General features: G+C 42.0%; 1 protein-coding gene across 3 annotated transcripts in view; it reads left to right on the top strand.

The window, feature by feature from the left end:
* Positions 1–15,368: 15,368 nt before the first annotated feature.
* Positions 15,369–20,432, top strand: part of SYT14 (synaptotagmin 14) — a 92,923-nt gene continuing 87,859 nt past the window's right edge. For 2 of the 3 annotated variants that reach the window (XM_074537136.1, XM_074537134.1), the window contains exon 1: positions 15,370–15,516. In XM_074537136.1, coding sequence (XP_074393237.1) covers positions 15,504–15,516 — 13 coding nt within the window. In that variant the 5' untranslated portion in view covers positions 15,370–15,503. Of the gene's footprint in view, positions 15,517–20,432 lie in introns of all 3 variants that reach the window. The other variant, XM_074537135.1, reaches the window with a different exon arrangement.

Below are 20,432 nucleotides of genomic sequence, written 5' to 3'. Positions count from 1 at the left end.
TATGTTTCTAACATCATAGTACAAACACTATTACCTTGTGTAGCAGAGTTAGCAATCAGAATCTCATTATGGATGGCATTTTACAAATGCTTCATGTTCCTTGGGCTTGTAGCCTTTGAGCATATTAGTGTTTTACTGGAAGTTTTCCATTAGGAAAATATTTACCCTTCTAATTCTAATATAATTAAGTGTTTTGCTTGGGAATTTCATGGTCACTAATTAGGTTAATAGTGATCATTATAACAAAAACATAATTAATTTCCCATAGTAGTAAAATTAATTTACATTTAAAGCTAAATTGAATCAGTCAACAGTGAGAATGAATAATGGCTGTGCTTCTGATTTCAGTGTCTCAAGGTTTCTTAAATAAAACGTTTGCTCACATAACAGAGATAGCTGTGTGTGTGTTTCCATAGCCATCCAATAGCAATAAATTAATTAGAGGGTAAAGAAGAACAAGGGCTGACATTCCAGAAAATGTGAAGGGAATTAATATTTTGGGGGAATGAAAGGAGAATTTGGGGCTACTTATAGCTTTTGTTTCTTCTTTGCTGAACAAAAATAAGCAAGGGAGTCTGAAGAGCAAATCCCCCTGAGCTGCACTCAGCAAGAGAGATTCTCTGGGTTTGTTGGTTTCCTCATGCCATTTAGGAGATAATGCTCCTTGAGGTGTCGTCTGCACATGTGCATGTGGTGTAGCCCTCTGCTCTTTTCCAGAAAAAGGAGATAGTGGTGTGCCCTCTCCTGCAGCCCTGCTAATTACCTGCATCCAGTTTCTATGGCAGAGTTTGGACCCTGGGCTGTTTCTATCGGATGTGTCAGGGTGGATACATCCAGTGGGTTCTCAGGCCAAGGAGGGTCAGCAAAGCTAAATATTATTGCTTCAGGACAGCTGATATCCTGATGCTTTCTGATTCTTCAGCTTTCTTTCTCTCAAGGGAAATAGGCAAGAGCTCAAGAGCCAGAGCTTCCTTCCCTAGGTCTTCCCCACCAGGAACTGATGGGAGAAAACTTGACAGACCCTTCTTTGCATGTAAGCCTTACCCTGTAGTGCTTTCCACTGGAGGTGGGGAAATTACTGCCTGGATTTAATAGGAAATGTAATTAGGGTTAACCTTAATTCAAATAATTGTTAAGCTATTAAAATAGCTATTAGCCTGCCCTATTATTTGCTATCAGAGAAATGCAAATATGTGTCACCACATCAATTCACGAGAACACAGATTGGAAGATGATAATTGTTACTGTAGTTCCCACCCCAGAGATCCAGGAGGTTTTTGTTATTATATGACAACCTCAGCATTTGCAATAGCCTCTCTATCAGCAGCAGTAAGCTGAGGTGGGTGTAGGCAGAAATATAAAGGCATTTTCATCCTCCTGCATTTGCAAAACAGAATTACCTTCAGTGATGTAAAATGGAATATGTCCAGAATCAAACCTCTGTACATTTTGACATTGTTTTATAGCAATGATCCCATCCTGTTTCTATTAGAGATTCAACATTTTAATGAGCAATGGATGAACAAGATCTTTTGGCCTGGGCCCTAGAAATGCACTACAGTCTATAAAATATGTGTTGTTAAGAGGCTCTGCAGTCAAACGAAGCATTACATAATTCTTTGGCAAATGGGCTCCCTGTGAAAGGACTTGGAAGTTATAAGTTTGTTAACTTTGTCTTCCCAAGCTGTAAAAGGGTCCCATAATAGCAATTTCACTTGGCTTGCCAGGCACAGAAATTAACTCTAGAAAACTATGTAACAGAAGATTAAAAAGAAAGCAGTATCTAAAGATGCATTATCCTGTTATGTGCATTATTTACCTCCAAAAGAGCTGAGTATCTGGTAAATAAAAACCAGAATATTTTTTTTTCCTTTTTACAAGAAAATAATGTAAGTTGTTGTAGTAGTTCTAAGGATTTTGATCTTAAGATAAAATTCAGGAGGTAGGTAGGTCTAACCCATGACTATTTTTATATGAAGCAGTCCTTGGTTTTGAGAACACTGTCACCATGTATTGAGAATATGGTTTGATCTGTCTTTTTAAAAATCATTTCTTTGAATGCAGATTAAATTTCTTTTCCTGGCATTTATTCTTGTGCTACCAGTGAGAAAACAGAAATGGCAAGCATTGTGATAAAAGAAAAATTATTTCATTTCCCTGCAGCTTCTGTAATTGCCTTTGTGTCCTTTTCTGAACCACTGTTCTGCAACTCCTCAGTCCTTTCCTTGAGCAGCAGCTCATTGTTCAGAACTTCTATGCCTACTATGGCAACAGGACCTTAAAACACAGTGGGAAAACTCAGATATCTCCAAATCATGTGATAGAAAAGAAACTGATTATTTTCCCACTCATATTAATAGATTCAGCTCTCAGAGCTTAATTCTGATCACTGCCCTGAGCACAAATGAGAGCGTTCAGCAGAGTTCTGTGCCGGTGATGAAGCCACCCCCGATCTTTTCCCAGGTTGGGCAAAATTAGCATAAGTACTCCATGCACACAGCTGCAGCCTCCAGCGTGCAGGAGCTTCTGCAGCAGCTTCCCTTCCCCAGGAGGGGATTTTGCCAGTGGAATGGCATTGGCATGGATTCCCAAACCACACGCCTCCTCTTGCTTCCCAAGCACTCTTTTGTGCTGTCACCATGGATCAGTGTGGAAGCGCAGCTCCACAGGTCAGCCTGCTTAGACTCTGCTGAACATGCTTCCCGAGTGCTGCTCTCTCCCTGGCCCCAGAGAGCACAATCTCTTTCTCTGGGCAAAATGTAAGCCAGATGGGATAATGCATCTGAAAACTTGAAAGTCAGATCCTTTGAATTATTTTGCTTTATGATCTTAATTTATGCACATATGAAAGCAAAGCGTGGCTTTTTTTTTTTTTCTCTCTCTCTTCTTGTCTCTTTAGTACCCAAAACATTAAAAAAAAATCTTTTCCAAGAACACTTTAAAAATTGGTTTTAGAATTAAGAAAATTTGGAAAGATAACTCATGAAAAACTGTTCCAGCAAACAATTTTAAAACAAAACATGACCTTTGTTTTTAATTTTCTCTTATCAACTGCATAAGAAGCACCTAAAAAATAAAATAGTGACTTCCAGGGGACCACAAAAGTGGATTGGATTTAGACTTTGACCTGTTACGAATCCCAGTACTGACCCAAGGAAGTAATACAGTCAATAAGCATCAGAAATGTAAGCATTAATAAGTAAACTTAATTGAAATTATCTTTTACCCTAAGCACGCTCTCTCACAAACAGCAAAAGTTTTGTCTAAACTGTCCAAGCTAAGGCTAAAAGCAGAAAATGTCGGGCAAAGGTTTTAAATTTGACAACTGTATAGTCAGTTGAAAACTAGATGATAAAATGTAGCAACTGAAATAATACCCTGCTGAAAGGCTTACCCTGTCAGAGTTATTAGTAAAACGGCTGTATGGTCATTCACAGGCAGCAATGGCAAATGTTTATTTCCTTTCCAGAAGCACGAAGTTTTAGAGGGTTAGCAGTAAGCTTTGATGTTGCAGCTGAGTGCATTTTTTAAAACAAAGAGGCATTTATCACTGGAGTCACTCAGGACTATTCTCTGCCTACTGCACATCAGCCCTTAATTGCATACTCTCTGTTCAGCAATCACATATTGCTGCTCATTTGGGACACAGAGCAGTATATTATCTTTAAATATAAATGTCTAATCATTAACTGGAAGATAAATTATATCCATTTTTCTGATCTGGCTCATCTGGTATGAGCTTTAATATGCTGGCTTGGAACAAATGCAGAATTTCAGAAGACGAGGATAGTTTGTGGCAAAGCCTGTGAGAGGGACATGTACAGCATGGATCTTATTCTGCATAAAGGTGGTTTATCTCTACTCCTGTGACCTCAATCATATCGTGTAAGCATATAATTCTGCTGAAATTCCCCAGTATAAATATCTGCAGACAGGGTATAATGCAGTAAAGGACTTTCAGCTGTTGATAGTGGACCCCTATCCTCAAAATTCTGGACCCTTTTTCTATCTAAACGAAATGCTTTATTCTTGATCATTATTGAATCCTTGATCTCTAAGGTGTGCCCACAGATAGCTAATTACCAGCTCAAAGAAACTGAGATGGAGACATCCAATTTCTTGCTCATGGTCAGACAGCAGATTAGTGGCAGCAGAGGGAACACCAAGTCTTATGACTCCAGCCTTGTGCTCAGTGCACTAAATCACAGTTGTCTTGTTTTTATCACCATATTTTCTGAAAGGTTGTTTTTTTAGTGGTTTGTTTTTCTTTTCCTTCTAATCAGATGCTTGTAAATTAAGTTGCTGACTGTAATCAGAAATGTATTTATCACTGACACTGGCTCACAACCAAGCACACTGTTATTTTTGAAACAGGACAACATGTTCCTCTCATTCCAAGGAAAAGTTAATTATGAGTCGCAGGAGGCTATGTCGTGATTTTGTTGTGGCTGTTTGTCCTCTATCGTGTCAATATTGCAGAAGACAGTTAGTTTCTTAATTCTCATCTAGTGCAACAGCATTGTCTAAAGTGAGCTGAAGTTTTAGTATGCTGACAAAACAAAGCAAGGTAAGTTTATAAAGCTGGTGACCATGAAATAATCCTAAGGTGCATGTTTTATAAGGGAGGGAGGATGAGAAGACAAAAATCCCTCACTGCTTTTATAGTTCAATAATCATCAGGTACCCTAGCTACATACTATTCTTTTCATCAACCAAGAGTAGTATGTGGTTTGTAGCTCACCATGTTGTCAGAATGTAAACTCCAAACTCTGTTGGCTGTGCTGTCATGGCAGCAAAAACTTCCACACGAATGCTGGCTGTCTGGCCTTGAGCACGTTTGCCTCACCTAAGAGAGCTGTGCTCTGTGCCAAGGAAAAGGTCCAGTGGGAGCAGCCATTTGGATGGATTAAATGATGGCACTGGTCTGCTAGATGGAATATACTGGATTTCTGTTTGTCAGTGCCTGATAGCAAGTGTTAAGTTAGAGGGGCACAGTGTTTCCATGCAGTGTCATGCCCCATATGCCATCACCTCTTACAGCCTGCACAGTACTTCATTTTATGTAAGTCTGTGAATTTGTGTAAGTTCACTAATTCAGTTTGTTTATTAATTCCCGGTTCATGAATTGTGAATCTTATCGACTTTTACAGCTAAATGAGTAAGTACTTGCTTCAAATCATACTTTAGGCTAGAGACATGTAACAGAAATACCAGCACACTTTTTATTAAAAAAATACTAACCCTAAGGAACTCAGCCACCAGAAAAAACATTGCTGAATGTGACATCGATTTGAAAATAAATGCCCTAAAATAAATAGCTTATGAAACAACTTTTCCAGAAAGAGAATTAACAAAAGCAATTTGTTTGAAAATAGTGGCATCTTCCATGTTCTGGACTGCCTGGTATCAGCATCATTGTGTTACCTATGCCCTGAAATACAACTTCTAATGTGTAACTTTACATCATTTAGTTAGTCTGAGAAAAATCTACTCCATTGGATGTTCATGGCTGGGCAAAGTGAGCACAATGCACCTAGGCCACCCAACAAGCACATGGCCCTGCTTCAAGGAATACTGATCCTTAGCCTCATAAAATGCTTGTAAGACCTTTGTTACCACACCATACCATAACTGTTACAGGAAAACCTGTCTCTTGTCTCTGTAACCTGTACAGTTCTCCAAGAATTTCCAGCACACTTGTCACCTTTAACTTCCTCTTGTACCATCATAACCTGCCCAGTGGCAGGCAACACCTACCCATATATCAATAAATGCCATGAATACACACTCTGGTGGACTGCATGTAGCTCTTACATTATTTGAGATATATGAGTAGGAAAAAAAATCATGGATACAGGGATGATGTCATAGGACCACAGAAGCAGTTCATGAGACAACAGAAAGAACCCAGGACCGTGCACAGTGTGGAGACATCCAGGCTGTGCCAGCTGACCCCAGAGACCTGGGATGATCTCCAGTCCTGTTTTATTGAGCAATGTGGTTACAGCTTCTATACCATTGTTATTTATCTCTAAAATAAGGGAAAATTTGTTTCCTTACCTTGCAATAGTATGGTGTAGAGTGATACAATGAAGTTGTAACCGAAGGAAATTGACTTCTCTTTGACTAAAATGTTCTATTATGCAATGAGTGATTAGTCTCATGAAATAACTTCAAGGAGGGCCAGATCCTATCCTAAGCTATAGTGACATAATTCCAGTGGAGTACTTTTCTCTTTTGGAGAGTCACATAGGCTGCAGTTTAAAGAATATTGGGAGCAGGTTCAAATGAAACACAGAGCCAAGGGTAAAAATGCATGCAGAGGAGAGGGAAGGGAGCACACAGACAATAGCCAGCAATAAGGACCAATGACTTTGGGAGAACTGGCAAAGAAAATGGTGATAGAGAACACAGCTTTCACTTGGACTGAAAACACTTTTGGGAGCCAACAAGAACTGCCAAGGCAAAGTAATTGTGTAGATTGGGATCAGCAGGGGAGGGGTTCCAGACATGGGTAACATGTAGCTGGAAATAATGAAAAATAAGTTTAATATTGGAAAGGGATGAAGAAGGCAGAAAGTTAGAAAGCACCATTCTAGACAGCTGTTGCCTCACAGTTTTAAAAATATTATAATGATAAATCCAGCTCAGTAACTTGGCATAAATATTTTTGAAGTTTTGTGGTGGGTTTGTGAATATTTTTCACATATCCTTTGAATTTTCCATTACATTTTTTTCTCAAAGGTACTTGTGTATCTACATCTCTTAGAAAAGACGTGAATGTTAGATGGTCATTTAACACATCTGAAATGAAACAGTTTTATTTTAATATGTCTGCATCAAGATTTTTGAAAAGCAGAAAAATTAAGATACATCTTTTTGGGAAGAACATTTAGATAGCTGAAGTAAGTTTATGACTAAGTCAAACTCACACCAAACAGAAATAGAGGTTTTAAAGCCATATGACTAATACATTACTGCCCCTTCATATGGTTCCTACTCTACAGACACAACTCATCCTTCCCCTACCAGACCAATCCTGCTCTAGAGCCTTCATGCCCTGGAGGAATCATGTTTACTTATCTAGTCTTCTAGGATAGAACATATTTCTCCATGGACATCTCCTCATTTAAATGTAAGTTTTCAGTTTTCAAATCCTTTATTAACATGGGGTATCAGTAGGATAATTAGGGAAATTAGGGAGGTCAGACTGGAATATGTATAATTTTATTTATTCTAATGGAAGAAGCTGGGTCTTAGAGAAGGAGAAAGCAGGTTGACCACCTTTAAAACAGTTTGGTTTACATACCTGAGTGGCAAACTAATTCCAATTTAGTTTGTTACCATGTTTTCTTCTTTTTCCTTAAATAATTTCTGCCTCTGTGAAGTTCCCCATTTATAAGTATTTGTATTTCAGAAATCTTTGTGAAAGTTTCTGCTAAACTACAGCTTAATTCCAGACTGGAATCTGGGCAATTTTTGACAGCACATGCCTAAGCTAGCAAATATAAAATAGTTTTAATGAACTAATTCAGTAGCTTTTTATTAATTACCTTAAAAATGTAGATTAAGCCTGAGTACTTCATATACATAATACTTTAACTTTGTGATTCTACAGCTCTTCTGCAGAATTCTTAATCTTGATGTAGTTGTATAAAGAGCAACCTGTAAAAGAACCAGCATTATACTTACAGTTTACGTGTAATTTGATTTTTTTTTTCATGGAAGGAAGCCTTTTAATAGGGCAATAGAAATGTAAATTAAAAATGAATTTAAATAGGTTCCTGCATTTAACATGACTTTAACAATTCTGCCGGCCTCATGCACTTCAAGTAAAATTTTTTCTTTCGATTCAGAAATGTCATTAATGCATCAATAGAATATTTGTGGTGCCATCAGAATGAATGACATATCCTGGTAGTTATTTTAAATGTAAGAACAGAATGTATGTTCAGAAACAGCATTAAGAATAGCTCTGCTAAGTCCAAAAATCAGAGTAGATCATATGTTGCTGTATGACTTGGAAATATTTTAAATAATTAAAAGGCAGACTAAAGCTTTTATCAGTAAAAAGAAACATGAAATTAGATGGATGCAGCCTTTTGAACCCTTGTTTCTTCTAAAAATATTTTTACAATACTGCTCCTGGGGACTAAGTTCAGTGGGAAAGGATGTAAAGAGTACTCCACAGGCTCAAGCTCTCAGCTGTGCAGGAACATGTACAAAACAAGTTGCTGCAGTTAGATGGAAATGAAATGCAGATTATATACTTAGCACAAGGCTCCCAGCAGGAATGGTTAAGGGTACCATTTGTTCCAGAGAGACCCTAAGAAGTCTGGCTGCAGCTACATTCTTAACGTTGCTAAGGGGACAGTGTTTGTCAAGCACTTCTTTTGTTGCTAGACACTGTCCCCTCCTCTACAGGGATCAGTTTCGCCTCCTTTACATGCAGAGCAGCTACACAAAAGTACTCAGTGCAATCCAGGGGTGGCAGCTTGAGTGAACCAGGTTACAGGTGGGAGGGCAGAGAAGTGAGGCATGGAAACCGAGAGTGCACTAAAGGCACTCTTTAGAGGGAGATGAAGAGTGAGAGTGAAGGAAACTGTTTCATGGCAACAGGAGTGACTTTGTCAAGGTTAGCCAAGAACAGCAACTGTGGGTAGGTTTGGCCAGGGCTAGTCAATAAACCAGGACTGGCGTACATGCTGTGGGTAACTAATGCTGTAAACCACCTTGTGAATCTCTTATCACTTCCCCAGCCTTGGGAGCATGATTAACTCCCTGTGCTGACACCACCACCTATGCATGCACCACTTTTCCGAGCTGCCTGGGCCACAGGGAAGAGAATCTCTCCCACTCTTGGATTCACAGTGCCAGTTGGTGAGCAACCAGCTTTGAGAACACTCTGACAGGAAAACTCCTGTACCGTTCAAGCAATCTGAGATTTAAATGTTTTAATAACCACCACTGTGACAGCTTTAACTCTGCCCCTATTTGTGCTGTGGTTTTACAGCTTGTGGCAGCTCAGTCTCTGTTCACACCATTTGCAGTCTCTCCTCTCTATCAGATGAGGTTGTGACAGCAAGGTCATTTATTTTATGCTGGCATGAACCAGGCCAATAGGCTGTTAGCATCCAGGACCTTGTTCTTTCTAAAAATAGCCCTTCAGGAGAACTGGATCATATCTTCCAATCCCCTTTTAATATTTTAAGTATGAATAAGGGAGATTGAATTTGATTTTGTTCCACGGTATTACCTTTGATGGCTTTTTGATGAAGATGATTTTTTCCATCAAAAAATTCGGCATGGCTTTCAGAATGGCTGGCTGTTCATCCTATGTATGTGCCTGTTTTCATATCACTGTTTTATACTATGGCTTCTGTAGTTAGATGTTCACACAGCTCTTCTGTAAGAAAGCACAGAAATCCCCGTCCATTTGTGTATTGGGATATCTGTACTCTCTACCTATCTTTGCAACTACACAGGGTTTTTTGTTGGAAATTTGCATTAAAGTGTATGCTTTGTTTTTTAAGTGTAGCTGAATGGTTCATTTTTCATATTTTGCTGGAGTTGTGAAGCCCATTTGCTGGGCTTTGAGATTCCTAGTGTTATTTCCCAAGCAGATTAGGCTTATGTGAATATGTTCTCTTTCTCAAATGCTTCTACCTAGGAAAGATGAGGGAAGCCTCGGCTTAGGAACAGCTGGTCAAGTTCATCAAGATCCGAGAAATATTTCAGTTCCTTCCAGTTTCAGGGAAACTAACTTCTGTGTAGAAGCAAGAAAATGAAACTAGTACCCTCATTTATAAAAGGTCAGGAGAACCGAGCAATTATGACAATTCATCATTTGTACCTTTCATTTGACAGCTTCTCAACCTTTCAAACAGCCTGTGCAAAGCTCTGGAATAATTCCAACATATCCTATTAACAGTGGGAATGTAGCAGAGGATAACATGGGGATAACCTAGAGATGTCCCACTGGGCAGGGATGGAGATAAGTGGTACAGAGCTACATCTGCAGGACACCCACTTCATTAGTTCAGTTTCTCATGGAACATCTGGCATGTCTGAATGGATTGTGCATGAATTTGGCATAGGACCTTTTTTTGCACACTTTTGGTTTACCATTTCTGTAGTTTGTGTGAGCATATGTGCTCAGTGATTGGCACATTTCTTTGGAATTGCATTTAATAGTCCTAGCTGTATCTTCAGGAGGTTTTTGTTTTGGGGCAGTGCAAGACAACACAATGGAATAATATTAACTTTGGTTGCTTGAGCCAGTTAAGGTTTTTACGAGTGCACCAGTAAGAGTCATTATTTTATTCATCCAGCCCTAAAATTTGCATGCTACTTAGGGCTAACTGAACATCCACTAGAAAGAATAGGCATCAAAAATCACATTTTTGTTCATGCTTTCAATTTTTATTTCTGTAGCAGATGCATTACCCATAGTTTAACAATATGAATCTGAATAAAAATCTTTCCATTTTGATTTAGCTCATAGGACCTTTTCCAGCTGTATCCCAGTTGGAAATCCAACCTTGTGGAGTCCCAAATTTGGCAGAATGAAGGTGCTGCTGGAAACACTGTTTTCCAGTTTCTCAACCATTTATTCTTGAATATGAAGTTGCATACATCTGATTTGGCCAAATAATACATTGAGTATTATTTGGCCAAATCATTTGCTTCAAGAGTCGGGTCTGTGTTTCTTTTCCAAGGAGTGGAGACTTGAGTATATCTGGTGTATCACTCTTACCACATGTAGCTCTGCAATTCTGGAGGGCAGAGGGTTCAGGTTGTCTTTCATAGTTTTTAAAAACTATGAGAAGCTAAATAAGAGTCACAGGTTATTTACTTAGTGCCAAAAAACTTGATAATGCCAATCTTAATATTGAAAGGTCAGGTATTTAATATCCTAATAAAGAACACTGTGCATGCAAAACTAATCTGATTGCAAATCTGATTGGCAGTGCTCACAAAATTGCTGCCAAAAATCCTTACGGGAAGTTGTAAGCTGATATTCCAAATCAATTAGGACACAGCACTGTATTATAATTCTTAGCCATCTTTTCATCTGGAGTAATAATAACTTTGGAGACCTTTCTTGAAGATGTTTCAGAGGTCGTGTTTTCACTTCAACATTATAGATTAGGGATTTTGTCTATTCGTCTCTTCACTTCAACATTGCTGCACCAGGTTTTTTGCATTCCTATAAATAATCTGCAAGGAGAGAACACCCTGGAGCTGCATATCATTGTGCTTCTTGCTGGGACTTTTTTAAGGCTCCTGGTCAAAAAAACCAGAATTTCAGTTTTGTGGGAGTTTTGATCCCTTCTTTAAAAATCTGTTTTCTTTCCAGATTGAAATACAACCAGAGAGAAAATACACAGGGAGGTGTAGCTGTATGCACACAGTTTTGGAAAGCCCCATTACGTGAAATTTCAACAAAGACTGAGTTTTCTAACTGAAAGATTTTATATAGATAAGATCAAGATGCTTCATTTTAATGTTGTTATTATGTTAAAATATAATATGAAGGAAAAAGTCTTGAGATTAAAAGTTTTTGTCTGAAATACAAGACTTTGGATATACCTTCACCCCCTTCCCCAATGGTATTGCAGTGAAATCACTGTGTTACGGCAGAGTACCTACAGCTGAATGAAATGGCAACATTCCACTGAAAAAATTACGTGGAAATTTTCTTCCACTGTTTGTTCAATCATGAACTCACTGTGTTCACATCATGACAATTATAGATACCTTATCTGTCTGGCATCTTAATTAGCAGATTGCTAATCTAGGGCTTCGACCTTTCTGGTTACTGATAGTCTGTGTTTTCTAACACTTCAGTTAGTTTTTATTTTCACACAAGCAATTGTTTACATATATACATATAATCATATTACATATATTACATATAGTTTTCATGAAGCACAGAGTCTTAAATTATATCTGGTTTAATACTAAATTATTAAGGCTAACATAGAAGACAAAATCAAAAAAGATCTGGCAAGGATCAGGCCTTAAATGGATCTTTAATGTATTTTTCCTCCTAGGGCACTCATGCCAGAGTTTCCAGCAGCAGTTTTGGTTTTAATTGCCAGGGTGGCTTCACATCAGTGAAGTGGGAGAAGTTTCTCCCGCGTAGGTAGTTTGTTGAAAAGTTTAGGGTTTATGGGATTAAATTTATCATGTATCAGCCAGATATCTGCATTGCTGTCAGCAAATCTCTTGTCACAATAGATTCTTCCATTTGACAGAGAACTCCTGATAGCCTGTAAATTGTTTGTACATTAAGGATTTATCAACTTTACTTAAGGTCTGGAGTTGAGCTGTAGTCATGTTTGTGTGCAGCTGTGCTATTCTGCCAAGGGCATACTTGTGGGATCACGTGTAAATGCTTCCAGCAGAATGAATTGCCCACTGGATTCAGTAGACAATTTCTGACATGTCCAGACTGACTGGCTGAGCTCCTCATAGGAACAAAACTAAAATAGTTGAATTTTGGAAGTTTGTTCAAGATTTGTCCCTCCTGGTAACGTTAAAAAAAATGAGACTGCTATGGTGGTGGGCAGGAGTATCTGCTGTTTCAATAAAGCAAGAAATTTTAAACATGTACTTGTGAAACTTAAGCACAAATAGAACAGATTTGATTCAGCATAGCTCTGAAAAGTCGTGTTTTGGTTCCTTACACATACATTTCACACCATCTTTTTGTTGATGTGGAATCATGTTTATCCTGAAACTGTTTTTTTCCAAACTGAGCTTTCATTACTTTTGGGAAGTTATGTGTTTCTATTGTGTTTTGAAAACCAAACCCCTGGACCAAGAGTTACAATCATAGTGTCACTAATTCACAAGCATAGGTTCATATCTCGCCCCCAAAAAGAGTCTGTCCAATGACATGAACTTCTGCATCCCACTATGATAATTGCATTCATGAATCATGGAATCGTCATGACATGTGAGGCTCTCCAAAAATTTTGGATGACTTTTTAAGCATCTCAGAAATTCTATGCTGGATTCTGTATGAGTGGATGTCTGTGCCCTGGAAAGATTTGATGACATCTGACTGGTAGTTCCTTCATACTGGCAATGCTGCCAAAAGCAGGGGGAGAAGTAAAAAACAGAGCAGAGAAGAATAATAACTCTGTGTACTTGATCCCACAGGAATCTTCATCCCTGTACTCAGTACAGTAATACCATTAGAAGGATAGCCAACTACACAAACTGTAAGAAAAGCTTTGGGGCTAGAACACTTTCTATGAGCAGGAGAGCTGAGTAAAAGGCATGGAAGGAAGAGAAAGAACAGTAAATCATTAGGGTGTTTGAGGTAAATGTCAGTGCTGGTACAGAGAAATATATTTGCCATTAAGCTCTGCTGACATTTTCTCTTTGAAGATCTTTTCTACAGTTGGTTCTGGTCTGGACATATGTCTGTCATTTGGGACTTGTGTTTTTCAAGACAGCCATTTTGCTCAGGCTGGCTGTGCTTTTAAATGCCTCACTTTAAAGTTTGGGTTTTTTTCTCCTGAGGTGAAGAACAAATTTGAGAGAACACATTGATTTTTCTATATGACAAAAGATTTCTGAAGGCTGTGAGGCTGAAGGGGATTAATGCTTCCAGCATTTGAACGGTGACTAAACATTTGGCAGAAAGATGACAGTGGTACAAAAGGTATTTCTCCTCATCATTTTGTGAAATTTTTCCTAAGTTTGGCCAGTCTACCTATGTATGAAAAACCTGTTTGCATGTAGCAATGTGTTTCTTTACAGCTCCAAATGCTACCAGGACTTTCTGTCACAGTAACAGAATTTTATGTACATCCTATATCCTGTACAAAATAACAACATAAAATCCATAATTCAAGTTATCTGCTTGGCTGTTTTCCCTCTTAGTTGCAGGAGCCATGCATGGTTTGGCCCAGATGTCCTTCTGGATCCTGGTGGTAAACTCTGCAGGGCCTGGCAAAACCCTGTCCTCTTTGCTCACTGTGATGATCCTTTCACCACTTCTGGGAGGTGAGGGAGAGATTGTAGAAGAAGAATTTCTTGGGAGAACAACTACGGAACTCCAGGGAAAGAGAGGCCGGTACAAATGCAAGAGAGCTGAGGAAAGGCATGGAAGGGAGAGGAAGAACCTGTGGCAGGTGGGATAGAGGAAGGAGTGGCAACAGAGGCTCCAACGCCTCTTGACCTGCTCCAACAGGTTCACGGCTTTCTTATATTGGTGGCCCCAGAGCTGGGTGTGGTCTTCTAGGTGTGTTCTCATGAGAGTGGAATAGAGGGGGAGAATTCACTCCCTTTAAAATTACCTCCAAAAGACAGTTTCAGCAGGATATTTTAAAAGAAAGGGGAAAGAATCCTGGAAAAGACAATCTGTAGAGGCAGTACTAGAGCTGCCACAAGCAACTTTGTGCACTTATGGATGTGATTAGTTAACGTAATGAACCAAGCTGGTTTTATCATAAACTGTGAGTTAGAAATGGCTGAGGTCACTTGGTTTGTTCAGCCTGGAGGAGACTGAGGGGAGATCTCACTGCAGTTACAACTTCTTGAGGGGAAGGGGAAGAGGAGGAGCAGGCACTGGTCTGTGCTCTGTGGTGCCAGTGACAGGACCCGAGGGAATGGCCTGAAGCTGTGTCAGAGGAGGTTTAGGCGGGAAATCAGGAAGGGCATTCTCTTCCCCCAGAGGGTGGTTGGACACTAGTTCAAGTTCCCCAGTTCAGTGGTCACAGCACCAAGCCTGGCAGAGCTCAGAAAGCTTTTGGACAATGCTCTCAGGCACATGGTGTGACTCTTGGTGTGTCTTGTGCAGGGCCAGGACTTGGACTCGATGATCCTTTGGGTCTCTTCCAGTTCAGGGTATTCTGTGATTTTGTGAAGCAGAAGCGTGAAGCACGGCTTTGCTGATTGCATTGCCCTCAGAGCTTGGGGTTTTTTTCAGCCACTCGCTTTGAGAAGGAAACCCAGGGAACAGCACCGCGGAAAGCGGCGGATCTTCCCTTGGCGGGCCGCCTGTGCCCCGGGGCCCTTGAGGGGCTGAGGGGTTGAGGGCTGAGGGGCTGAGAGGCTGAGGGCTGCCGGCTAAGGGGCTGCGGACTGAGGGATGCCGGCTGAGGGGCTGCGGACTGAGGGGCTGCGGACTGCCGGCTGAGGGGCTGCGGACTGAGGGGCTGAGGGCTGCCGGCTGAGGGGCTGCAGTCTGAGGGGCTGAGGGCTGCCGGCTGAGGGCCTGAAGGCTGAGGGGCTGGGGGCTGAGGGCTGCCGGCTGAGGTGCTGCGGACTGAGGGGTTCAGGGGCTGGGGGCTGAGGGCTGCCGGCGGCGGGCGGGGCCGGGCGGGGCCGGGCGGCGGCGGCGGGCGGAGTGACGCGCCCCGGCCCCGCCCCGCTCACCTCCCGCCCCGCCCCTGCCGCCGCTCCCGCCTGGCAGCCGCGGCGCCCGGCAGCGCCTCTCCTGCGTGCGCTCCCTCCGCTTGGTACGGCCCACCCCGCCGGGGATCATGGCGATTGATGGTAAGTAGGCCAATAACGGGCTCCTCTCTCTCGCCCCGAACCGCTCCCCTCCCCCAGCCCCCTCCTCTCCCTCTCCTCCCCCGGGCACGGGGAGAGGGGCGGCTCCGGGGGGAGGGAGGGCTCCCACCGCGGCGGGAGGTGGGGGCGCCCCGAAGCCGAGCGGGACCCCAGCCGAGGAGGGCGGCGGGAGGGCGCCTCCTCTGCTCCCCGTCCCCCTCGGCCCGGCTGCGGGGGCTACGGGTCAAGGGCTCTTTGATGATGGGGGAGAGGTGAGCGTGGTGCTCCCTCCTCCCGTCTCCGTGCCCGGGAGCCGGGCGGGGTGAATAAATCCCCGGCACGGTGGCCGGTATCCTTCCTTCTCCTCCTCCTCCTCCTCCGCCGCCGCCGCCTGCCCTGGGGATGCCGGGCGTGCGCCCGTGGGCGTCGCGGAGGGGACCCGGGGAGGACGGAGCCGTCCGTCCCCCGTGCCGTGAGCCGCCCTTGCTGAGGCGGGGGCGGGCGGCGCGGCCCCGGGCCGGGCTCTGCCGCCCCTGTCCCGGGCTGCCCGGGCCCCCGCGCCCCAGCCGGGAAGGTCGGTGCCGGACCGGAGGTGCGCAGCCCTGGCCGCCCTCCCCGCGGGGACTTTGGCAACTGCTCTAAAAGTCGTTGTCACTCTCCGGGCCCCGGAGTCTCCGAAAACTGAGTCCCCCGGCGAGGGATGCTCCCTGCTCGCCGCCGGTTGCTGGGCGCTAACAGGCTCCACGGGAGCTGCTGTCCGCAGATCTTTCTAGTCATCACTTAGAAACAACAACAAAGCAGCGAGATGTACTAGACACTTGTTGGGTTTGTTTGGGGATGCTCGTCTTCAAAGGCAGGGCTTCTGAGCTTTGCTTTGAAACCTCTCCTCTCAACTCTGAGAGTAATTTTACACCTCGTTAAAAATCCTTAAAAAAACCCCAAAAAACCAAACAGAACTTTATTTCTAGCCAGACAAGGACCTCAAGTATACGGCTTCCTCGGCCGAGGTGTTTCTTTCTGAAAGCATCTGTTGTTATAGCTTAAAGGATTTAGGAAAACAGTGGGTATGTGGGGGAAACAAACTGTTCTGGTTTGTTTCGCATGTGGGATGCTTCTCTGCTGTCAGTTTCCCTGGATTAGTAATTCAGGCCTCTGTAAGGAGAAATTGCACTGATCAAGCAAAGCTGCGTGTTCACCCTGTCTTGGAAGCTGTGCACACCAGGAGTCTGAGCTGGCCAGCTTTGTGTTGGCTGGGTTCTTTCCTGCTGAAAAGTCCTCTTAATATTATCAAGAAGATAGCAAAAAAATTCTGCTGGGTCTGGACATTTTACATAACTTGAGCTCAGAAAAAAATTATCCTTCAAAATCTGTCTCTGTTTTCATTTTAGGCAGCATTATCCCCAAAATCTGTGAGGATCTGTTAGATCTGAAAATATTCACGATATGTGAAATTCATGTGTAATATTTTCAGGGGATTTAGGGTATTATTTCTTTAAAGATAAAGCAAATAGCCATGGATGAATAAAGCAACCTAGCCTTTGAAAAGAATGCAACACTTCTTATTATGGCCAGACTTCAGAAATAGCTCAGCTGTCCTGTAGATGCTTATTTGAAATATCCAAAATGGGACTTAAGCTCCTGAGAAAATTGGGTGCATAGTTTACATTTAAATGTGAGGTGGGATTAAAAAACATTCCAGCCATGAAAGTGGTCTGCCAGGTTCTTCCTGAAGACAGCAAATACAATGTATTTCTCTGCTGTAGCCTGTAGCAGGCATGCCTCCTCCTCTTTGTTTTCAGCTGACTGGCTGGTTGCTGTAGGGCTGTTGGTAGGTGTTACAATTTTTATTCCTTTCCTTGATGATCTCTCCCTCCTGTAGTGCAACTGTACCTTGCCTTGACTGTAATTTTCAGCAGTACTGTGTTCTAGCCAGCAGTTAAAAAATATGAGTTTGAGTTGAGTATTAGCTCTTGAAGGCAGCATCAAACCATGGGATTTCTAGTCTAAACTGCCAAAATACAGAATTTGCATTGTGTCAAACTAAATTTGTAAATGTATTTAAGTAAATGGAGAAAATACTTTGCTCAGTTTTAAGGACACTGCATTTGGTCAGATTTTTAATTTTTTTTGGTTTTTTTTTTTGTTTGTTTTTTTTTTTTTTTGGTAGAAGCAAAGAAAATAAGCAAGATTGAAAACTTCTCTTTGAAGAATAAATGTAAAATAGTTCAAGCAGGACACAGATGTGAGGAGTGCACAAAATTAAAAGAGCTGAAATTAATATAGAATTTGTTAGCTGCTTTCTCCCGTTCTTAAAAATCTTTTCAAGTACCATTTCCAGTGTCACTTTTTCAGTTTGCCAGCTTCCAGTGGTTCTAGCACTAAACCCCAAAGTTTTTGCAAAAGTGAGGCATTTTGTGTGAAGTGTTCAGAGAAGCAGGGTGCCATGGCCTTTTGGTCAATGTCAGTGGTTTATTACGCTCACTGACAGATGTTTAAAACACAAGTATCTTCATGTAACCAAGTTCACAGCCCTGATCTAGTGATCGCAGGAACTGTGATATCTTTTTCTTTAGAAAGTTCATGTCATGTTAAAACATGTTCCTTTTGTATGTCTTTATAAAGACATCCAGACTTTGCATAGGTCTGGTAATCTCAGATTTGTGAGGAAACAACAGACAGCAGGTCTATTGGAAAAATTCTGGCTCAAATGAGTTTAAAGAATTGTATTTGCAGTTCTTAGTTTCTGTATAGTTATCCTCCAAAACGCAATTAGTATTTACTGGGAGCTCTGCTTTATGATGCAGGGTTATTTACTGCTTAATATTTCCACTTTGTATAGGGCAGGATTAAGATGAAGAGCATGAGAATGGGGAGCTGTTAAATGTGGTAGAGAGTAAGGACAAACTGAAAGCAGTAGTAAAACCAGACTGGTGGGCAGCCTGAGATTCAATACTGCTGCCCAAGCCTGGGGTCTTGTGGGATCTCAGCACCTCAGGACTGAGGTGCCGAGTCACCGAGACCACCCTTGGGGGGCTCGGGAGTCCTGGAATGTTGCCAGAAGTGTCTGGTGGCTGGACTTTGATCCTACACAGGAGACGACACTTGTATGAGGATAGGAGGATTTCACTGGAGTGAATGGTGAAGGGATTAGTTAGTTAGAGAGTGAAACACAGGGTTTAGGATTTCTGTACAGGGGGGTTTAGAGAAGTAAGATGGAGGAATTGGGGCGTGTCCTGTCCTTCTTCTTCTTCTCCTCCATCTTCTGTGGTGATGGTGGCACTTTAGGATTGGTCATTACTAAAAGTGCACTGGTTAATAAGGGTAAAAGGTATTGGGGGAAAATGATAAATATTGTATATGCAACTTTGAGTATAAAGATAGGTGACTGCCCGGAGGGCAGGGAGTGTGCTCATGGCTGGCTGCTGAGCAGACCTCTGTCGGGCCGAGAGAAAATCTTTTAGATAAGCAATTAATAAACACAGAGACCGAGAAAAGAACTGAAGCCTCTTCTCGTCCTTTGAAACGCGGGCTGCCCCAAGGCCACCCCGGGCCTTTCCAGGCCATCCAAACAGCCAAGAATCGGACAGGGTCTGGTGGCAATTTGTGTGGAGTGGGGAAGAAAGCTGAGGAGTGACTTCTGAGAATCCTTCAGCACCGCTGTGTGATGTTCCTCATGGCAGCATTAACTTGGCTGCTCTTTGCTGTTTCTCTTTTGAGCAATAGCAAAGCTTTGGTGCCTGCCTTAAGAGAAGTCTTTTGAGTTGAGGTCTGGGTGAGGAAGCAGCAATGAAAGCCACACTGCATTGCATGGAGCAGGCGAGGCAAAGAAATGTTAGAGGTCACAGGTGGAATGGTTTATAACCTAAGGCAGAGTTGTGTGTCTTCTATATCCCCATGAATCTACTTTTACCAGATTTTGGAGCCACACTTGAACATGCTGTAATCTAGTGCAGGCTATATAAATTTATGTTTCTCAAGGAGGGGAAAACATCTGGAGATTAATCTTCTCAGACCAAGCTAAATCTTTTTGATTTTAAACTCTTTCATATGGTTTCCACTGTGAGGAGTTTAGTGCTAACAAATGAGAAGTAGCATTAAAGACAATAATGAGCTGGACAGACAAAAGGAATTTAGCAGAGAAGAAAGCATTACAGTGTGGTGTTGGTGTTGTCATCTAGTGAGTTACTGATAGAGTAATGAGACTAATGAACATGTCTTCCTCTGTTTTCCCCCTGTGCTCCTGTCAGATTAACACTTCTCCTTCCTGATGGTCAAGCTCTTTGCCAAGTATATAAGTCTTTACCTTGTTGATAATTTTGTTCCTGAGTGTCTGTGAAGTGTGCTGATCTCTCTGAGATTTCTGAGAAGATTGTCTCCTCCTTTTTCCACACCTTCCAGCTGCTTGGTTTGCAGCAGGCAGCTGCACCTGTTTGTGCTGTGCAGGGATTCATTAGCTGGTGGGCTGTCCTTGTGCTCAGTGGGACTTGTGATTCTGTTGTATTTGACTGCTGATTTTTATGGAATATTATGTTAGTTTAAAATTAAAACTTCCTGACTGTTTTGTCTTAAATGAGCCAGAGAATTTGTAAACAATACAGGGATGAGGCAGGAAGTGAACTGTTTAATTATATAACCCTTATTTCCTTGAGAAACAAAGAAATTATGGAATGAACCTACTTTTTGTTTATGGATACAAAAAGAGAGTATTTAGAACACTGCTTCATATAGGTCACATGAAAACTATGCCTAGTTGCAAATTTCCAGAATCTAGAAAAGGAAACAACAGAGCAATGAGCTGCTCACAGAGCTTAAGTAGGAGTATCATGTGTAGCTTGTAGGTTGAATGTGGCCTGGGGAACAGTTTTATCTTGACTTCCCAGTTACCTGGGCTGTGCAGGTGTCACTGCAGGCTGCCCTAG

Source organism: Zonotrichia albicollis, chromosome 3 (assembly GCF_047830755.1).
Source record: "Zonotrichia albicollis isolate bZonAlb1 chromosome 3, bZonAlb1.hap1, whole genome shotgun sequence".
Taxonomy (NCBI): Eukaryota; Metazoa; Chordata; class Aves; order Passeriformes; family Passerellidae; genus Zonotrichia; species Zonotrichia albicollis.
The sequence above is the reverse complement of the archived record's forward strand: the minus strand, read 5'-3'. Positions and strand labels throughout refer to the sequence as shown.